This window comes from Diabrotica virgifera, chromosome 9 (genome assembly GCF_917563875.1).
Source record: "Diabrotica virgifera virgifera chromosome 9, PGI_DIABVI_V3a".
In the NCBI taxonomy this organism is placed as follows: domain Eukaryota; kingdom Metazoa; phylum Arthropoda; class Insecta; order Coleoptera; family Chrysomelidae; genus Diabrotica; species Diabrotica virgifera.
In genome coordinates, this window is record NC_065451.1 from 26,405,325 (window position 1) to 26,428,024 (window position 22,700).

General features: G+C 30.4%; 1 protein-coding gene across 1 annotated transcript; it reads left to right on the forward strand.

The window, feature by feature from the left end:
• The first annotated feature begins 1,248 nt into the window (after nt 1-1,248).
• Nucleotides 1,249-21,721, forward strand: LOC114332058 (uncharacterized). The gene is made up of 2 exons (XM_050660935.1): nt 1,249-1,706; nt 20,412-21,721. Exons 1-2 carry the CDS (start codon nt 1,431-1,433, stop codon nt 21,549-21,551), a joined length of 1,416 nt encoding a protein of 471 aa, XP_050516892.1. The 5' UTR covers nt 1,249-1,430; the 3' UTR covers nt 21,552-21,721.
• Nucleotides 21,722-22,700: the final 979 nt, after the last annotated feature.

Here is a 22,700-nt window from a genome sequence, read left to right on the forward strand (position 1 = left end):
GATACCAAAAATCTCGAAAAACAAAAAAAGTCAGATTTGCTTTTCTGAATATCACGTATTTTTTTGTTTTTCTGTTAGACAAAAATTTATTAAGATTTGGTGTTTCTAAATTTGCATACATTCGTGATCAGTGACTCCGTTAAACCCCTTTTAACTACAGCCCTTTCAATAATAAGGACTTTGAACCGATGAAACATACAGATCATATAAACAATATATACAAGAGTCAAGAAACTTGTGAAGTCGTAACGATTAAGTTCCTTTAAGATACTAATTAGGGGGTGATTTTCTCGATTTTTTTACTAAAACCAAAAGGGACTAACTTTATTTTGAGCGTAACTTGTTTAATTTTGATGCTAGAAATTTTTTTTATAAAACAAAAATGCTTTTTAAACACTTTAAATAAGTTGTAATGAGTTCTCCCCAGAATGTGCTTCATTTTTGGTTATTTCGCGTTAAAGTATTCCATTCGGAATTTGACGAATATGAACCTATTTTTCATTAGCTATAACTCTGCTTCTACTAGGTGTAGAGACGTGATATATACACCATGTTTTTAAATTTTTTACAGGCTATATTTTTGCTAAGAATGTTTTTTCGACAAAATACTTACTATTTTAGTGATTTGCGAAAAACCGTCTAAAAGCGTAGTTATTTTGTTGAAAAAATGAACATATATTCACTGCCAAATAACTCGAAAAGTATTGACTTAGTGAAAAAACTCTATGTAGAACAAAAGTTACTTAAAATTAGCCATTTTATCCATTTCCTGACTTCCTTTGGACGAATATTTTTTCACCCCCAAGAGGAGGTGAAAATCACCCCCAGGGCAAAAGCACATATCGGCACAATATCACTTTTTTTCTTTGACTATTGTTAGCTATGTGTATGCCAAATTTCATGTCAATCCAAGCGGTTCTTTAAAATTTAGAGGTTTTGCAATATTTTACCGTTAAAGTCGAACGGACTATTCTATTTTTGAAGATTTTTGAAGGAATTTTGTATTCAGATAATATTTTTGACGTTTATTTATGTTTCCTATTTAATAAAAATTATATATTTTTGTTAATTTAGTATGTATTGCTTAGTGAAAATTATTTACATTTGAACCTACTGTTATAAAAAACATTTTTGCAAGAAAGTCCCATAATGTTCTTCCTGCCGGACAATGGTTCATGTCACTTGGCAACACTGTTTGCCACTAGCACGTGCACCCAAACCAAACCAAACATAAACAACTCTCGTCTCTGTCTAGCTCGTCTCGTCCTCGTCACCTTGTCTCTGTCTGTTCCCTCTTCTCTTCTCCATCACTCATCCTGTCGACAATTTAGAATTTAGACAATAGTTTTGGCTTGGCTTTTTAGTTACAATACAAATTTTCGAATTGTTTTGTGTGATCAATTTATATTTCGTTATTGTAGGATATTATTATGGCGTTTATACTTCCAGATAATATCCTAGAGACTTTACTTTGCAGTTTTTGTCATAAATACTTATCTGTGAAACCCACAAAAGTTTATCCCAACAGGCTTATACAATGTGGAAGATGTGTTGATAAAAAGGAACAGGAACAATCTATCCATGATTTCGAAGCAGTAGAATCACAGTATGGAAAAATTGCTGAAAACATTTTATTTAAATGTGTCAACAGATTTGATGGTTGTCGAGAATTGTTAACATACTCTCAAGTTAAGGATCATGAACAGGTAAGATTTATTTTGAATACTGTTTGTAATAGGTACATACATTTAAAGTTCCTAAAGTAAATTTAAAGGCTTCTTCTTCTGGTTTCTATCCCTTTAGGATGTTGGAATCATATTGGCAATCATAATCTTGCTGACGGCTGCTTGAAACAGTTCTGTTGAAGTTTTCTTAAACCGTGTTCTCAAATTTCACAGCCATGATATTCTCCTACTACCGGATCTCGCTTACCTTTTACTTTATGTTGCAATATGGACTGCAGCAGGGAGTAACGCTGCTGATTTCTCATAACGTGTCCCAAATACTGCAGTTTTACGTGTTTGATGGTAAACACAATCTTCGATTCCTTCTTCATTCTTTCTAGAACTTCCTTGTTCGTGATCCTTGCTGTCCAGGATATTCTCAGCAGTCTTGTACAGAGCCACATCTCAAACGCTTAAAGTTTTTTAATAATGACCTCTGTAAGCGTCCATACCTCTGCTCCATATAGAGAAAACATAACATCTCAAATGTCTCATTTTTGTATCTAGGGATAATATATCATGGCTTTTGAAGATGGCGCTCATTTTGTTAAAAAACGTTCTTGCCTTTCCTATGTGGCACTTTATTTTCTGTATGTTGCTCCACTGCTCATTTATAATAGTTCCCAGGTAGCAATACTGTTTTACTCACTGTATCTGCGTTCCATTAGTGTATAGATGAGCCCCATTTATATTCTCCTTGCTGATAATCATTTGTTTGGTTTTTTAGGAATTAATGTTTAGTCCGTACTGTTGACTGTACTCATTGATTCTGTCCATTAGCCTCTGAAGTCCCTCTAAACTATCTGCTATGACCATGGTGTCATCGGCATATCTAATATTGTTTACTCTTTCTCCATTTAGAAGGGTGCCTTCGTCTACTCCGTATAAAGCCTTGTTAATAATTCTCTCTGGGTGCATATTAAATATCAACGGCGATAGGATACATCCCTGCCTAACTCCACATATAATTTTTATGTGATCTGTTTCTTTTTATGTGATCTCTTAAATTATTCTGAGTCTTTGTCATCCAAGTCTGCTTCTTTTAAAATTTAAAGACCTATATTTTTTTTGTAGTTACTTGTAGTTTATTTTTATATGTTGGCTGCAGACCACAGATAGGATAAGGTTTTTGTAGTTAATATTTATTATATTTTATGGGCAAATCAAATCCTAAACAAAAAAGAATTAAAGATTTGAGTTTCTAAAAGTAGTTTTTAAAAATCAATTTATTTTCAAAATTCTAAATAATAACAGAAATATGAAAAATGAAAGTCATCTTTTTGTCATTTCGGTCCAGAGATTATCCATCATCTTCATACATATGTTTCGGTCTCCTCAGACCTCGTGAGTGGGGCTACGTGAACACTTTTAAATCGAAAAAAAACCAAACTGTCTATTTAAGCAGTCTGCTCTGGGGATGATATTTATGTCATCTCTGGACCCAAAGGAAACATAAGCTGTCCTTAATTTTTCATTTTACTCATATTTGAGTACATGGAACCTTCGTTGGAATTTTCCTTTGACGAAAAGACAGAATGTGACTATATATTGTAGAGTCCCTTTCATCTCCTTTATTCGTCATCTCCTTGTTTTATAAATTTTAATAGGCAGAGATTAAGCATGTTACCAGAAAGTGGTTCCAGGAGAGGTTTCAGATTTATTGTTTACATCTGGGACTTATGACTTACGAGATATAACCAATGAACTGTCAACATGGATGGAATGGCCCCGTCCCATTCAAATAGGGCTTTTCATTCACAGTCATTTGTTTCGAGCTTCTGTCATGTGTCACATAATATTAATATATCTACGTCATACGTTATTGGTATATGCCAATGATACTAACTATGGAGACCTACACAGAGGAGAGGAATCGAGATAGGACGACCTTGAAATTTTTGTACACGATTTTGCCTGTTTGCTTGGTTTCTCGCTAGGGCGGCGGTGGCGTAGAGATAGATGCTACTTTTGCATTGGAGTGAATGTGAAAATTTCGAAAATAATTAATTATTCGTAGTTAATATAAGATTATTGGTTTTGGTGGTTAATATTATTTAAATATGAGTGCCAAGAAAGCTTACACTAAAAGAACTTGCTTCGTACCGGGATTTATATCGAGTTATCGTTCCGATAAAAAATTCAAAAGGGAACTTAATGAAGTTAATAAAGACTTTTTATAAAGATTTGTCTTTATGTTATTTATATTGTTCATGGATTATACCTATTCGTTTGTATGTTATTTCCTTCGGTGTAAATAAAATTTGTGCCTATTATTGGTTTTTATTTTAACCTGAAAATTATAGTGATAATAGTAGGAGGATCTTGAAAGTTTTTCTGTCGAAACAATGCATTTTTTGAGACAAAATATTTCACAAAAATTAACATTAATTTTATAAAAGTCAGACTATCGTCTGCGTAGTTTATAGACATATTTATATTTTTATTAACTAAATTTAAACATCTGATAGGTAAGCTTTCAGAATATAGATAAATGAAGTATTCAAAAGAAAAAGCAGTTTAAATTTTGATAAAAAGAATAATTAAAAAAAAATTGATCAATAAACTTCAAATTATTTAAATAACTTTTTAAAAACAATTACGTACAGTTTTATTATAAAATAATAAATGAAAAATAGTTTCTGTCCTTGTGGGATCGGTACTCACCGGAGGGACCGCAGACGTTTGGAAACAATTAGCGTCTCTTTGCAAAGACAATGACGTCGACTTTGCAAAGTAACAAGACACTTACTCAACACACACACTACACATTACTCCCCTGACTTAGTGATAAGTTATACAATTACGTGGCTAAAGGTTCTAGTTCTAAACCAAAGCCAGAATCGGAGAAAAAAAAAAACGTACAGTTAAGTCAATTTTTTCAACTAACAAACTTTTTGATACCAGTACAAAGATATTAAAAAATTAATTTGCAGTTGAAATACCATTGGTATATAAATGTGGCAGTTAGATAATGTGACAAAATATTTCCGCTTCTAAATAAGCCTGCCTACATATTAAAGTAATGACAAATTTAAATTTGATGTCACATCTCCATCTACAATGGTATAAAAAGAATACACTTTTTACCACACGTCGATATGTTATAAGGTTAAAATAATTTATTTTTGGCATAAAACATATTCAGCTACAATCCACCAATAAATTAATGTCTAATTACGCTAAAAACAAAAATAAAATGAGTTAAATATTAAATAAGTCCATAAGAGCTAATGTATTTGTAGAACACTTGCGTCTCTAACGGCGATTGCTGAAAGTTGAATTAGAGGTTGAAAAGTTGGCCCACAAACGATGCATTGCGTTTCCACTCCTTCTTACAGGTCTCCATAATACTAACCAAAGACGTATGACGTCGATATATTAATATTATGTGACACATGACAGAAGCTCGAAACAAATGACAATAGATGAAAAGCCCTATTGTGAAGCGAGATTGCTACCAACATACAAGAGAGAGGTCCTAGAGAGAGACAGAATGGTATTTATATTATTTAACTAGGGCTGATAGGCAGTATTTAAAAATTAAGTTAAGTTAATAAAGTTAAGAAAATATGAGGTCCATTTCCCCGATTTAAGTTGATATAGGCAACTCAAATTAAACGGCCTGTCAAATTTTCCTGTCCATTCTCTGTCTCTCTTGTATCGTGGCCACATTAATTTTCTTCGTGCCTATTCCATCCGTGTTGACTGTTCATTGGATATAACACTTATTATATATAATAATATTGATATTTCCTTGTTTGTATTTATAAATATGTTACCCATATTCATATTATGATAAATAAAGACAGTTTATTTGTTTTTAATAACTACATAGGGCAGTTAATGAGGGTATTTGGCTCCAAATTCCATCCTAGTACATCGATTTACTTGATATTTTCACAGTAAGTAGGGAATAGCTCAAGAAACAAAGTCTACCCTATGCCGATGTGCGCTTTTATCTAGGGGTGGCTCCCACCCCTTTTTGGGGGTGGAAATTTTTTTGGTTAAAATAGCCACAAAAGTGGCTAGAGAACTCAATACTTTTTGAGTTATTCGTGGTTGAAAATTGGCCATTTTCATTGAAACATAACACCTTTTCAAACGGTTTTTTGCGAATACCTTAAAAACTATGCATCTAACTAAAAAAACTGTATATAACATTTTTGTAGCTTATAAAAAACATAGAGACTGGTTCCTTCATAAATCTTCTAGTTATAATAAAAAAAAGAGATATGGTAGGTGAAAAGAATATGTTGTTTGGTGCATGCTCAAATTGGTGTTTTCAACTTGAAATAGTAGAGAAACGGTCGATTTTAGGTGTATAATACTACCAATTCCTTTTGTAGTGCTTGAAAAGATCTTTAAAATGAGGATTGTTAAATGTTGATTATATTCAAACTAAGCGAGATCTGATGCAAAAAGAATTGATGACTAATGGATTTTAAGAAGAACTGAGAAGTATATTTAACCCCTCATCCATCAGAATTTAAATGCATCATTTTCCTTTTATAATAATTTTTATTATAGTGATATTACTTTGTTTAAAAAGTTGGACAAGTTTAAAATGAATGGTTTTTGAAAAAAATAATATCAAATAATAGAGCGCATTTTTAAATTTTCTTAAAAATCTTCCTTTTTCTCCATGTAACTCGAAAATGATAAGAGATACGAAATAAAGATACCACACAAAAATGTAGGGTTTTTTTGGATAAACAATCTGTTTTTATTTTTCATTACTGTATCTCTTATAATTTTCGAGTTACATGGAGAAAAAGGAAGGTTTTTAAGAAAATTTAAAAATGCGCTCTATAATTTAATCTTTTTTTTTTTTCAAAAACCATTCATTTTGAACCCGTTCAACTTTTTGAACATAGAAATAACACTAGAATAAAAGGTAACGTAGAAGGAAAACGATGCATTTAAATTCTGGTGGATGGGGGTTACATACTTCTGATTTTTTCTTAAAATACATCAGTCATCAATTTTTTTGCAGCATATCTCGGTTAGTTTGACTGTAATCGACCTTTAAGATTGCTCATTTTAAAGGTCTTTTCAAGCAATACAAAAGGAATTGGTAGCATTATACACCTAAAATCGACTGTTTCTCTATTATTTCAAGTTGAATACATCAATTTGAGCATACCCCAAAAAAACATACTCTTTTCACCTACCATATCTCTTTTTTTATTATAACTAGAAGATTTGTGAAGGAACAACGAGTCTCTTTTTTTATAGTCTACAAAAATATTATACACAGTTTTTTTTAGTTAGATGCATAGTTTTTAAAGTATTCGCCAAAAACCGTTCGAAAAGGTGTTATGTTTCAATGAAAATGACCAATTTTCAACCACGAATAACTCAAAAAGTATTGAGTTTACAAATAAATTATAGAGCAGTTTTTGCTTAGAATTAGGTTCTCTAGCCAATTCCGTGGTTAGTTTAACCAAAAAATTTTCCATCCCCGAGAAGGGGTGGGAACCACACCCAAGATAATAGCGCACATCGACGTATAGACCAGTAAGGATCTGCAAAAAAAGTCTATTTTTGGATGTGAGAGGTGGCATTCGGATTTTTGCAGATAAAGTTCGGTGACACCTTCAGTAATAATAATTGACTTATGCTCCTTCTCAAATATGCCCGGAACATTAATAAAAAAATTAAAATATTTAAAAATTTCGAAAAACGTCGATTTTTTTCTGCTTTCTTTGCTTATAACTTTAAAACGATTCGTTTTGGAACAAAGTCGTAGAGAAATAAAATAAAGATAATTGAATTTTGTATGATATACGACTGGTAAAAAATGTGTTAAGGTATTACCTTTTCTGCAATATAGCAAAATATACAAAAGAAAGGGGCAAAATAAGTCTGTTATTATTCAATATTTTTTAACCACTTTGGTGGCACTTAGAACCTTAGTAATTCGCTTACGAAATTCTTTGTAACATACTTAAATCGTGTACCAAATTTCATTAAAATCGACCTAATAAATTTTGCATAATAAATTTGCAATCTAAATGTTTTTAAAAAAGTTCAAATTTTTTAAAATCTGTCTGAACAATAAGTAACGTCTCTTAAGCTGGCAGAGCAAGGTCAGCAGAATCGAAAAATTTTTTGTGCAAAATTTAAGGCCAATTAAAGGCTAATTAAATGCCCTAATTAAAAATTTAGGGCTCAATTAGTTTGCCGTAAAATGAATGTTCTGCTAGCTTAAGTTTAAGTCAGCAGAACAGTGCGAAAAACAGTGCTAAAACTATTTAATTCGCAATTCTATTGAGCCCTGAATTAAAGGCTATTTAAAGGCTCTAAGAAAAACCAAAAATGAAATTGATTGAATAAACGATTTTCCGAAAAATTAACCATATCTATAATCAGAAGTTCGAACCAGCAGAGCAATGCAGAAAAAGTAATAAAAACTATTTTAATCGAATTTAATCCAACGTCATATTTAAAGGCTATTTAAAGGCTCTAAGAAAAACCGAAAATGAAATTGATTGGAAAAACGATTTTCCGAAAAATTTACCATTTCTATAATCAGAAGCTCGAACGAGCAGAGCAATACAGAAAAAGTTATAAAAACTATTTAAATCGAAATTTATTCAACGTCATATTTAAAGGCTATTTAAAGGCTCTAAGAAAAACCTATAATGAAATTGATTGGAAAAACGATTTTCCGAAAACTTAACCATTTCTCTAATCAGAAGCTCGAACCAGCAGAGCAATGCAAAAAAAAGTAATAAAAACTATTTTAAACGAAATTTATCCAACGTCATATTTGAAGGCTCTTTAAAGGCTCTAAGGAAAACCGAAAATGAAATTGATTGGAAAAACGATTTTCCGAAAACTTAACCATTTCTATAATCAGAAGCTCGAACGAGCAGAGCAATGCAGAAAAAGTTATAAAAACTATTTTAATCGAAATTTATCCAACGTCATATTTGAAGGCTATTTAAAGGCTTTAAGAAAAACCAAAAATGAAATTGATTGAAAAAACGATTTTCCGAAAAATTAACCATATCTATAATCAGAAGTTCGAACCAGCAGAGCAATGCAGAAAAAGTAATCAAAACTATTTTAATCGAATTTAATGTTATTAAAGTTACTACCTATTAAACGAGGACTGTAAAACAATTCTTTTTGTACATTAAAGAGCCTTTAAATATCACGTTGGATAAATTTCGTTTAAAATAGTTTTTATAACTTTTTCTGTATTGCTCTGCTCGTTCGAGCTTCTGATAATAGAAATGTTAAATTTTTCGGATAATCGTTTTTCCAATCAATTTCATTTTCGGTTTTCCTTAGAGCCTTTAAATATCACGTTGGATAAATTTCGTTTAAAATAGTTTTTATAACTTTTTCTGTATTGCTCTGCTCGTTCGAGCTTCTGATAATAGAAATGTTAAATTTTTCGGATAATCGTTTTTCCAATCAATTTCATTTTCGGTTTTCCTTAGAGCCTTTAAAGAGCCTTCAAATATGACGTTGGATAAATTTCGTTTAAAATAGTTTTTATTACTTTTTTTGCATTGCTCTGCTGGTTCGAGCTTCTGATTAGAGAAATGGTTAAGTTTTCGGAAAATCGTTTTTCCAATCAATTTCATTATAGGTTTTTCTTAGAGCCTTTAAATAGCCTTTAAATATGACGTTGAATAAATTTCGATTTAAATAGTTTTTATAACTTTTTCTGTATTGCTCTGCTCATTCGAGCTTCTGATTATAGAAATGGTAAATTTTTCGGAAAATCGTTTTTCCAATCAATTTCATTTTCGGTTATTCTTAGAGCCTTTAAATAGCCTTTAAATATGACGTTGGATTGAATTCAATTCAAATAGTTTTTATTACTTTTTCTGCATTGCTCTGCTGGTTCGAACTTCTGATCATAGATATGGTTAATTTTTCGGAAAATCGTTTATTCAATCAATTTCATTTTTGGTTTTTCTTAGAGCCTTTAAATAGCCTTTAATTCAGGGCTCAATAGAATTGCGAATTAAATAGTTTTAGCACTGTTTTTCGCATTGTTCTGCTGACTTAAACTTAAGCTAGCAGAACATTCATTTTACGGCAAACTAATTGAGCCCTAAATTTTTAATTAGGGCATTTAATTAGCCTTTAATTAGCCTTAAATTTTGCACAAAAAATTTTTCGATTCTGCTGACCTTGCTCTGCCAGCTTAAGAGACGTCAATAAGTATACCATTTAGAAATTGGCTAATTCTTTTACATATAAAGCGGTGCTCTACTTATCTATTACACTTTACAGAATTAAAATCGGATTATTTAAGGGGCCTCAGCAATGTTTTAAATTTATAAACAATTTTTTGGCTTATAAACAAATAGCTTTGTTTAATAATAAAAAAATTAATTTTTAGCAATGCAAATAATTAAAACCGGTATAATTTGACTTAGGGCCGGTTGTTCGAACGCTAATCAACAATGATCATTATCAAATATTTAATTACTGTCACCAAAACTGTCAATGTCAACTTTGTTTGGGTTGCTGAAAACATAATTAATTACAATTATGAGATTTATTATTAATTATGTTAATAATTATTGTTATATTAATTGATTATAGACTCCACAGACTTTTTAACAACTCAAACAAAGTTGACATTGACAGTAATTAATTATTTGATAATGATCATTGTTGATTAGCGTTCGAACAACCGGCCCTTAAACTTTCAAAAGCTGTCAGCAGAATTAATATTTTATTTTTTAATCAAACGTTATTGGCGTTCAAAAATTGCAATTTCTCGATTTGTTGAAAGTTCCACCGCGTTTATCTCAAAAACTATGCATCCTACGAAAAAACTTGTAAGAACATTTTTTGCTTAGAATTACCCAAGAAATACAAAAAAATGTTTTATTTTGCGAAAAATCGATGTTATGTAATTCCTCAAGTCCTTTGTTTATAACAATCTTATCGACATCCGGATCAACTGTTACCCAAAAAATTCGTGTTCTACGGGTCAAAATAAATAAAAAAACTTGGGTAAGTCCATCTAAATAAAGGAGCCCGTAGCACCCCCTCCTGGCCACAGCACTAATTTGTTTATAAGCCAAAAAATTGTTTATAACTTTAAAACATTGCTGAGGCTGCTTAAATAATCCGATTTTAATTCTGTAAAGTGAATTAGATAGGTGGAGTATGTAAAAAAATTGACAAATCTTTGTATGTTGTAGTTTTTGTTGTGCAAGATTTTGAAAAATTTTAATTTTTTAAAAAAAGTTTAGATTGCAAAATTATTATGCAAAATCTAGTAAGTCAATTTTAATGAAATCTGGTGTACGCTTTTAGCACATTACCAAAATTTTCTAAGCGAATTAGGAAGGTTCCAAGTGTAACCTAAGTGATGGAAAATCATTGAATAAGGACAGGCTTGTTTTGCTCCCTTATTTTATATTTATTGATATTTTGAAGCAAGGGTGATAAATTATGACATTTTTAACCAATAGCATCTGATAGAAAATTTAATTACATTTGTTTTATTCCTATACGACTTTGTTCTAAAATGAATAGTTTTTAAGTTATAAGCAAAAAAGTAGAAAAAAACGAATTTTTTTGAAATTTTTAAATATTTTATTTTTTTTTATTAATGTTCCGGGCATATTTGAGAAGGAGCATAATTCAATTATTATTAACGAAGTTATCACCTAACTTTATCCGCAAAAATCTGAATGCCACCTCTCACATCCACCTAAAAACAGATCCTTACTGGTCTAATAGGGTGGACTTTGAATTAGGAGATAAGTAGAGGCTGTTCCCAAAACTTCATTAAAAGCCATGCAGTAGGATAGAAGTCGGAGGTAATATCCTATTCTTGCTCCCATTGACTGGCATATTATATTTCTGCAACTATTGTCAGAAACATCTTAGTGTCTCATTTTAAACACTTATTGACTTACACTGATTGGCTTCTGAGGCATCGATATAATGATATTGAGTAGTTTCTGGTGTACTGGAATGTGCTGATTCCAAAGAGTTCAGTGTCCTGACTGTTCCATCACTGAGACCGAAAGATAATTGATTTATCTTCAGGATGCTGGTTTCCGCCTTTTTTGTTTAATAACACAGCATCATCAGGATAAGAATAAATCTTATGGTTGAGGATGTCGCCAATGGAGTTGTGTACAATTGAGCTGTTGAAAACCAGCGTGGTCTAAGTCAAGAATTTTATTCTGTTTGACCGTGTTCTATTTTCCTAAAAAATATGAAAAATATTAGTGCATCCACCCATTCACAGACGAAGCTACTGCAATACCTATACATATCTCAATATTATATAATAATATTATATAAAAATAAAAATATACAAGAAAGTAAAATAAAACTCTTGACTTGGACCATTCTGGTTTTCAACAGCTAAATTTGTGCAGAAACAACTAGATAGGTACTTTGAAAATTTGTTCTCTCTTGCACTTTGATTGGACTCATTCAGATATGAATCGCATTGTCAATACTTCCTTATTAGATATTTGTTCAATATAGATTCTTGAAAAGTGACTTCTGTGGTTAAACATTGGGTTGAACTTTGACCATTGAGGAAACGTAGGGTACAATTGTCTTGTAGTATGGTATCCTCTTTGCAATGTAGTCTCTTATCTTATAAGTCTCTTTTGAATTATTGGAAATATATGACAAAAATCAAGAAGATTTGGTTTTAGGATAGGAATCTGAGTAGCATTTTGGACTTGAAATAGTTACTTGTGTCAAATAGCATGTAATATTATTTGACAATCTAAATTTATTGGACATGTATGGTACATTAAAAAGTATGTACAGCCGGTTCCTAAAAAAACTGATACGACTCTTAGTAAGATTTGATCATGTTGAGCAGTGTATTTGATTGATCTGACATTATATTTATTATGACAGACAAATAATAAAATAAACAAACAATAAGCAACTGATTACATATTATGTTAATTCATAAATTGTACTAATTATTAAGGTCTAAATGTTTATATTATTTTGAATTCCTGTATTTTATAAAGAGTATATTATAAATGATAGTTTTTACATCAAATAGATCACATAATTATTGTAAACGTGGATTATACAACAAATTATACAACAAATACACAACAAACGTGGATTACGTTACGAGAGTACTGTCATTTGAATCGTAATATGATTTTTTTCGAATCATGAAAAAACTAATAAGTATTTTAGAAAAATTTAAACGCAGGATGAAAGATTACATTATTACCGAGGGCGGAAAGCCCCTTAGAATAAACAATCAGTTTCTATTGAATGAAATATTTGAAATTAAATATCACACTTCTCTTTTATTTTCAGCCCTGTAACTTATTAAAATAAATATTATAGAAGTTTTCAGGGACTTTCAGCCCTCGGTAATAATATAGTCTTTCATTCGGAGCTTAAATTTTTCATAAATATTTATTAGTTTTCTCAGGATTCGAAAAAATGAATACCTACAATTAAAATACATTGAGAATTTTGACATGCGTCACAATTTTGCATTAACTCAATGTAAAATTCTAAACTGTTGAATTCCAGGTTCCCTAATTATTTGACATCAAAAGACATTAGAAACTATTTGTAGAGTATTGAAAACAACTGTTAAAATTGGTCTACATAATTAAACATATTCCAAAATTTTGTAAAAATGTAATACATTTCAGTTTTCAGCCCAAACTTAGGCCACACACAATGCAATAATGTTCACATTTTTGAACTGTCAATATTTTTATTTTATCATCTATTGTTTAAAAACAATACAGTTGATAAGATACCCTCAGCTGCGGAGAAAGTATTCCTAATAATAAAGATTTATAATAAAGTCTAATAACCGTGGAACAGAATAAGCTATCTGACAAATTTTAAGATTTGGCAGTGACATTGACAGTATGTAAATATTTAGTATTTATCCTTCAAAATACACTGCTCAATTTTCTACAAAATACGCTTCAAGAGTCGTATCAGTTTTTTTTGGAACCAGGTGTACCTACCTAATATAATTTCCTTTCTTTTTATCATACTTTGTTTAACAATCAGAATATTATACATTCTATAAAGCAGGGGTTGGCAAACTTTTTTTAGTAAGGGCCACAAAATGTTTTTGGTCTATTGCCAAGGGCCGCAATATTTTTTATCTTTACATGTTCGAATTTTCAACTTTTTATTAATTTTGTTTAGAGGAGGCTATGGTTTGAAATCAACATTTTAAGCATTTCTGTATGAATTTTATTCACAGAAAATTATTATTGCTGTTTTTTTTATGACGATTTTTGAGTTTTTGATCACTCAGAAGCCAAAATAACATTTTTTTGTAAAAAAGTATGCAAATCAACATATTTAGTATTGCTAAACAAAAAATAAGCATAAAACAAAAAATATCTCGACAGCTTTACCTCACGAAATGTCTAAAGAAAATAAATGATAAATTTCAGGTGGATCTGTCAAGTAGCTTTTACCTTTTCAGTTAGATTTTTAGTTGAATTGGTTTTAGTGTGGAAAGCAGTTTTGAGAAAAACTGGAACTTTTTTGTCTATGAAATCGTAAAGTGATGCACACCGGAAAATGTTTTTGAATCGCGGAGTAATCTGCAAAGGAGAAAGTGAACAGCTGTTGAACGTCTTTTACTACGCTCAAGCTGCTGCAAAGCGAGTCGAAGGTGGGGATATCAAGAATGCAGTATTTCCGGTAATTTTACTCCGGTCAAACTGAAATTTTTAGACGGTAGTCTTGAAGTTATGTACTTTCAAAAATAATAGTTTTATTGTAAAACGAAAACTAGAAACGTCTTATATTTCAATTCAATCAGAGAGTGTCATAAACACCCTATACTTCAACTATTTTTAATTGAAGGTGTTTCATTGGCAACATCGCACTTAAAACGAGTCACCAATAGTTCTCTTGTCAGCTTTGCAGTGGCGTACCAAAATAATATTTTAATTATTTATTATTTATATAAACAGGTAGGTAAGTAATTACGTAAAAGTTAAATCTAAGATCTATGTAATTATTAAATTATCATGTATGTTTTGACAGGTATTTTCTAGTTTTCTAACAAAATAAAGTAAATATTCTTCTGAATCTATTTCTTTGTGGCATCTTATGCAATTACGTACAGTATGATGCATGTTTGAAATAAATTCGTTATTTCGTAAGCCACCGACTTTAAGGAAAAGTCCTGAAACAGGTCGATTTTTACTTTTAAATTATGATTTTTGAGACATATCGTACTAGTGACGTCATCCATTTGGGCGTGATGACATGATCGATCATTTTTTTAAATGACAATAGGGGTCGTGTGATAGTTACTTGAACGGTTATTCAATTCTCTATTCAGCAATTTAAACATTAACATAATTATTTATACAGGGTGCTCAAGAATTATTTTTTTTTAATTAAATTGGCTCAAAAAAGAAGAATGTATGAAATTTAATTAATTTTAAAATACATTCTATTGCTGTCAGAAGACAGAAAAAAATGGTTTTTGATAAATAAACATTGCTTTTCGCTTAATTTTAATGTTCGAGCTGCCACCCATCTGCCCCTTGACAGTTTAAACATTATTTAATTTAAGCGAAAAACAATGTTTATTTGTGAAATCAACAACATTTTTTCTATTTTCTGAAAGCATTAGAATGTTTTTTGAATTAAATAAATTACAAACATTCTTCTTTTTGCGTCGATTAATTTATTAAAAATAATTTTTCTTAGACACACTGTATGAGTAATTATATCAATGTTTATATTACTGAATAGATAATTGAATAACCCTTCAAATGAGCTAGTACACGACTCCCATTCTCATTTAAAAAATTCACCGATTACGTCATCACGCTCAAATGGATGACGTCATTAGTATGATATAAATCATAATTCAAAAATAAAAGTCGGCCTGTCTCAGGATTTATCCTGAATGTCGCTGGTTTACGAAAGAACGAATTTATTCCAATCATTTGCACCATACTGTATCCAATATTAGTTATGTATATTAATGATTATACACTATTTTACTTGGAAAATAAGCCACAATATAAGTTGAAAAAACAATTCATTTGACGTTTCGACTTCCACTTCTGAAAGTGATAGGTACCTATTAATATTTTGTATTTTGATAACGATTTCCGAAGTGGAAGTCAAAACGTCAAATAAATTGAATTTTCAACTTAAGTGTGGCTTATTTTCGAAGTAAAATAGTAAATAAAGTAAAATTTTATTAATAGAGAGTACCTATCTATAAAGTATTTATGTATTATCTATTACAGTATGATGAGTGTTTATAATAAGTATTGAGTTTCATTTACTATCCTTGATCTTTGGGAACCGCGTGAATATTATTTTGCAGATATTAAAACGTGAAAGAATAATGGCAAATGGCACCAACAAAAAGCAATGTTTGGTTTCATTTTAATGAAGTAAGAACAAACTTGCTGCAATTTTTGCTCCAAAGTTTTAAAAAGATCAGAAAATATTTCCAATTTACACGCCTATTAAAAATAAAAACATGGTGGAGTTTTTTTTTAATCAAGTAAACGAAAGAAAAAACGAGAATACAAACAAGAGTGAAGACAATGAATCGAAGATTAAGATTTACTAAATAAGTCTACTTTAAAATGTACATATAATATATTATGTCTGAATTGTCAATATTAATGAGTGAAATAAAATTAAATTATTAGAGAAGAATTTTTTACCAAGCATCAAAAACAAAATTTGATTAAATTATTAAAGTTTTGTATTTTGATAGTGATTTCCAAGTTGGAAATTGAAACGTCAAATACGTTTAATTTAAAACTTAAATTGTGGCTTGATCCCATGTCACAAGAAAAAAACACCCCACGTCTACGTCTATGCAGATAAGGACACCTGTTGACGGGTAAAATATTTCTTGGATTTTCACCCTTACTTGGACGTAAATATATAGACCAGCGAAGTATTGATAGGTTACCAATGATTCACAGTGTTCAAGGAATTTGTTCAACTTAGTCGCTCGTAAATATGACCCATAGACCGGAGGTATATTGTTACCGAGGCAAATTTTATGAAATCATCTTCCTTTTTCCCTTATGCACATTGGCAAGGCATACCCAATAAAAATGCCCCCGGTATAAATTTAGTTTTAAAATTTAACATTGTTGCCGATAGTTCTCAGCTCAATTTGTAGATAAGTCGCCTTCAATTAAAAATGGTTGGACTATACCCGGTTTCAAGCTCCTAAGCTATCATCAGAGAGCGTATAAAAATGACTTTATCTGAATGAACTAAAACAAATCCGACTGCTAGTACCGATTCACAACAAAATAACACGAAACGGGTGCCGCGCCGTGGCGGTACCCGTGTCGTGCAGCATTGGTCCGAAATTTGGCTTAATGGCTTGCATTGCAAAAATATACAAATTAATCTATAATTTCTAGTTCAATGTAGACTGGTACGGAATCAATTTGAACTAAAAAATGATTTCTTAGAAGTGATAAGGAAAATTATATATCTTCAAAATCTTTGAAACGATTTTCAAATTCTGTCAACAAATTACAAAGCTTTTCTTTATAAATTTTAAACTTATTTTCTGGTACATTATTTAATGATTTTAATTAGGGAAATTATTGAACTAATTCTTTCTTTTTTATATGATCAATGAATAGTTTTGAATAGTTTGAGTTTCATTTAAAAAGTTTCATTTTGCGTTCAAAACTTATAAATTTAGCAAATGTGTCGCATTTTTTCATATCTAAAAATATAGCAATTTCCTCCCTTAACTCACAGCACCTTTTAAGAACCTTTTCTATACTTAATATGACTGTGGTATCTATAAGACATCAGTATGTTTTGTCTCTAACTCTTCCAAATATGCTATGAATGCACGATGATTTAATCCTCTTGAACGAATAAAATTAACAACATTAGTTGTAATTGAAATGACGTTGTCTACTTGCAAAACATTTTTGAACAATACCTGCTGATGGATTATCCATTGAAAAAGTACCTAATAAATCATGTTCTGGAAATTGTTCATAAACGTAATCTTTAGGTTTTCTCAACATTACAATATTTGCTCCTCTTAAATTTGGTGCTTCGTCAATTGTTACACTTACTAGGTAGTTACGGGTTAATTACGGGAAACTTTGCGAAAAAATCACCCGCTGCGAAAGTGTTAATTAATAGCTGCATTATCAGTAGTAATTGCACAAGAGCTCTAAAATTCTAAGTATATTAATTTTAGAGTTCGAGTGCAATTTGTTGCGATTATTTCATGAATAAAACTGTTCAAAACCAAAATTTTATTGTAATTTATTTATGTAAGTACATATTAGTACAATTAAACACAAAGTTTTTATAAATATTTGACGATTGAAAGTCATCACTTTTATAATTTTTAAAACATTAATTGTCATTAATGTCACTGAATGTATTTTTTCGTAACAACGAAGGGCATCTGACGTAATATACTTAACGACGTGCAATTATCAAAAATTATCGATTTAATTCAGATTTCTGTAGCTTTCCATTGGTCAGAATCTCCTATGAATGAAATAATCTATATAATTATTAATATTAGCGATAATTAAACAAAAAAATCTTTAAATGAAAATAATTCACTTTTTTCCGAGGGCCGCAAAAAAATGTCTAAAGGCCGCATGCAGCCTGCGGGCTGCACTTTACCACTCCTGCTAGAAAGTGTTAACTTAAGAGCTGGACCCCTATAAAATTTCCTAAACTGTTCATAGTGCTTTGGATTTCATTTCTAGTTGGAACTTTTGTAAGTTATGTTTCAGTTTTTCTTATTTTTGCCAAAGTATTTCTGGAGATTTGTTGTAGTGATCTGTTAGTTTTTATACAAAGATATTTGTAAGTTTGTCTTATGAATAATCTGTTTCTGTCTATCTATAAATAATAATCTATCTTCATCTCCCTCTTTATAACCAATTCTGCTTTTTCATTGGCGGATTGATACTTCTATGAAAGGTTGTCACTTCATTTTTTGCGTGGTCTTCCAATACTGCTTCTATCAATCTCTTGCTATTTTGACCATAAGTGTTTCTCATATTCTGCTTAAGTATGTGGTTATTCCATATTCTTTTTTTCTATTTAGTGCCCATTCGTTTATACACTGTTTACATGGTCTTCTAATGTCTTTACTCTTCTTTAGATATTTCTGCGTATTTCCTGTAATTCTTCTCATTACTCTCATCTCTACTGTTTCCAGTATTTTTTGTGTTGTGGCTGTATTGGGTCCTGTTTCTGATGCATATGTCTTTCTTCGTCTGACACTGGCTTTACAAATTCTTAATAGGGCAGTCAGTGAGGGTATTTGGCTCCGAATTCCATCCTAAGACATCGATTTAATACTTGATATTTTCACAGTAAGTAGGGAATAGCGGAATAGCTCAAGAAAAAGTGTACCCTATATACTATGGCGCTTTTATCTTGGGGTCTTTTATCTTCCACTCCTTCAAGGGGGTGGAAAATTTTTTGGTTTCGAATAACCACGCAAGTCGCTAGACAACCTAAGTCTAAGCAAAAACTGTTCTATAACTTTTTTTTGAAAACTCAATTATTTTTAAGTTATTCGTGGTTGAAAATTGGCCGTTTTCATTAAAAAATGACACCTTTTCGGACGGTTCTTTGCGAATATCTTAAAAACCATGCATCTAACTAAAAAAACTATATAAATCATTTTTGTAGACTATAAAAAAAGAAAGAGATTCGTTTCTTCATAAATCTTCTAGTTATGATAAAAAAAGAGATGTGGTAGGTTAGGTGAAAACAGTTTGCTATTTTGGTGCGTGCTCAAATTGGTGTAGTCAACTTGAAATAACAGAGAAACAGTCGATTTTAGGTGTATAATGCTACTAATACCTTTTGTAGTGCTTAAAAAGACCTTTAAAATAAGCAATATTAAATGTCGATTACATTTAAAATAAGCTAGATATGCTCAAAATCCCTCATCCACCAGAATTTAAATGCATCTCTTTCCTTCTGCAATACCTTTTATTATAGTGTTATTTCTATGTTCAAAAAGTTGGACGATTTTAAAATGAATGGTTTTTGATAAAAATAAGTTCAAAGTAGAGAGCGTATTTTTAAATTTTTTTAAAAATCTTCCATTTTCTCCATGAAACTCGAAAATGAAAGAGATACGAAAAAAAGATACCGTATAAAAATGTACGATTTTTTAGGATTTCCTGAGAAAAGTAATAAATATTTTTGACAAATTTAAACGCAGAATGAAAGATTACATTATTACTGAGTGATGAAAGTCCCTGAAACATTCTATAATATTTATTTTAATAAGTTACAGGGGTGAAAATAAAAGAGAAAATTTAGTGTGATTTTTAATTGCAAATATTTCGTTCAAAAGAAACTTTTTATTTATTCTAAGGGACTTTCGGCCCTCGGCAATAACGTAATCTTTCATTCTGCGTTTAAATTTTTCAAAAATACTTAAGAGTCGTTTTCTCAGGATTCGAAAAAAATGAGTACTTTGAAAACACATTGGAACTTTTGACAGCGACATTTTGCGCCTTTCTCCTTAACCAAATATATACTAATATTTTAAAAGCCATTATAGTTTAAGGGTTATAAATACTTAATATTTATATAGTTTTTTGGTTCTTCTCTTTGACTGAAAATTTGAATTATACGTATTTTGATAATATATGTGTTAATACATAAGCGTTTATTGATTATAAAATTATAATTGTTTTATGTTTTTAGGTGTGCTTGGAAAAAATTCACGAATGTCCAATTTGTGGTGAAGAAATGGCGAGTTTTTTTCTGCTTCGACACTTTGATTCCAACCATAAGGATGCTATATTAGATTGTCCCGCGTTTGTTTTCAAGTTAAATGATCTTTTAGAAATGCCTAGTGTTTATATCTATCAAGAAGAAGATAATTTGTTTTTTCTGTATATTAGCTATACTAAGTCGGAAAATACAATAAAATTATATTTGGTTTATATTGGGAGCTATGAACTCGCTAAAAATATATACCATCAATTTACTGTAAGTAGTGAAAACAAAGAATTTGATGTTGTATTGGACCCAAGACTATGTACTGATGATTTTTTTGTTGTGGATATATCACATATGTCAAATTTGATACAAATTAAATTTAAACTAATCGACCGTAATCTCAAAGTTTTGACGGCACCTGAAATTAGTAATGCTGTGAGGAAACCTGTAGTCACAAACGCTCCACTTCAGAATCAAATTCAACACCCAACAAAATTTAATCTAACATGTTATTATTGCAAAGCGTGTTGCATTTTTTCATTGTCTTCATGTCGAGTTAAGTACTACTATCATGACAAAGAATATAATTATGTATGTTACTATTGTAATCAGTTTTTCGTGAAAGCTGATGAAATTGATGGAATAGATATTCCCTCTGACATATCTGGGATAATGGATTTTTTCCAATGGGAGTGTCGTAATTGTTGTGGTGAGATTTATTTTTCTAGTATGCAATCACATGAAATAAACTGTAAACTAGGTAGACAATTTGTTTGCCCTATAAAGAATTGTTGTGAAAAAGGGATTGCTAACCAAATGATCAAACATTTGAACGAAGGGCATAAGTGTAGGGCATATGGGCCTCACTTTAGACTTTCTAAATCTTTTTCAAGTTGTTACGTATTTGCAAAGGAGTATATTGTATTTTTAAGTGTAACTAATACATTAGATTTGCCATCAAGTCTTGACCATGAATCTATTCGCTTGGAACTATTAACAAAAACTGACGATGATGGTAAAATTCCACGCGCTTTGTTTTTTAATAGCAAGAACGAAATTTTAACGGATTATTCCAACATTCTATCTTGCAATTTAGTATTTGTAAAAGTTTTTGTATACTAATTATAAAATACTGTTTATAGGGGAGTCAATAGAAATTTTGACTTCGGAAAAAATCAAACAAGATAGAACTTTTTGTAATTCGATTAAGAAATGTTTAATAAACAACATATCAAAAAATTCTACTCCAGAAGTGGGTGCTTCATTTTTTATTAAACAAATGAACTGCGAAATTAGTTGTTTTTTTAAATAACTCCGAAAATATAAATGCTAGAAAAAACTGACTTGACCATTGAAAAACCATTGAGAAAATTTTACAAAAAAAACCTTATATAAAGATTTTTCTAAAATTAAATCTGTATCTTCTATAAATTTTTATTTATAACGCTAAAGTCGCCCTTCTCACAAACATTGGCGCACTGTAAACTAGCATTCGGCGAAGTGCACGGTTGAGTTATTTTAATATAATTCTTTAACTAATGGATCAAATGAAATTTTACAAATTGGACATGAAAGAAGAACAATTAAGCTATCTTACGGTTATAATAAAAATAAATAAAATATATGGGCATAAGTACGGTGTGGGCAGAAAGTGAGACTTACATGAAATTTGTTTAAAAATGATTTAAAAACGTATAACTAATACAATTTTACCTAGAAAACTCTCAAATTTGCACTCAAACATGTTACTAAATGATGTTTTATTCAAATAAAATATCCAAAATTTAATTCAAATGATACGACGTCTCAAAAAATGTGATTTTTAAAACTTTTTGTAAAATGTATTTTTTCAGAATTACTACCACTTTAAGACAGTATTACTCAAGTTTGAACAGATTTATTACAATTTGATAGGTGTTTTTTAAAGCATAGGATGTAGTCTTTAAAATGCACTTAATTATTTTACTTTAGATGTGAAATAAACAATTTCTAAACTTACCTAAAATACATTTAATAATAAGCTTGAACAATAATAAAAATGTTCAACAAAAAAATTTTTTTGAGCTCTCATACAGTATGTCGGCGTATCTTGGAACCTATTGTGTGTGAAAAAATGGCTTGGATGCGAGTCCGTTAGCCACAGATTTTTATTTTATTTTTACCTTTCCCGTATCGAGTTTTTAATCTGACGATAGTAGAAATATCTTGCTTTGGCAGGTTATATTTAAATATGTATTCAGGTGGCGGAGGAAGTTCTTGATGTAAAGAAAA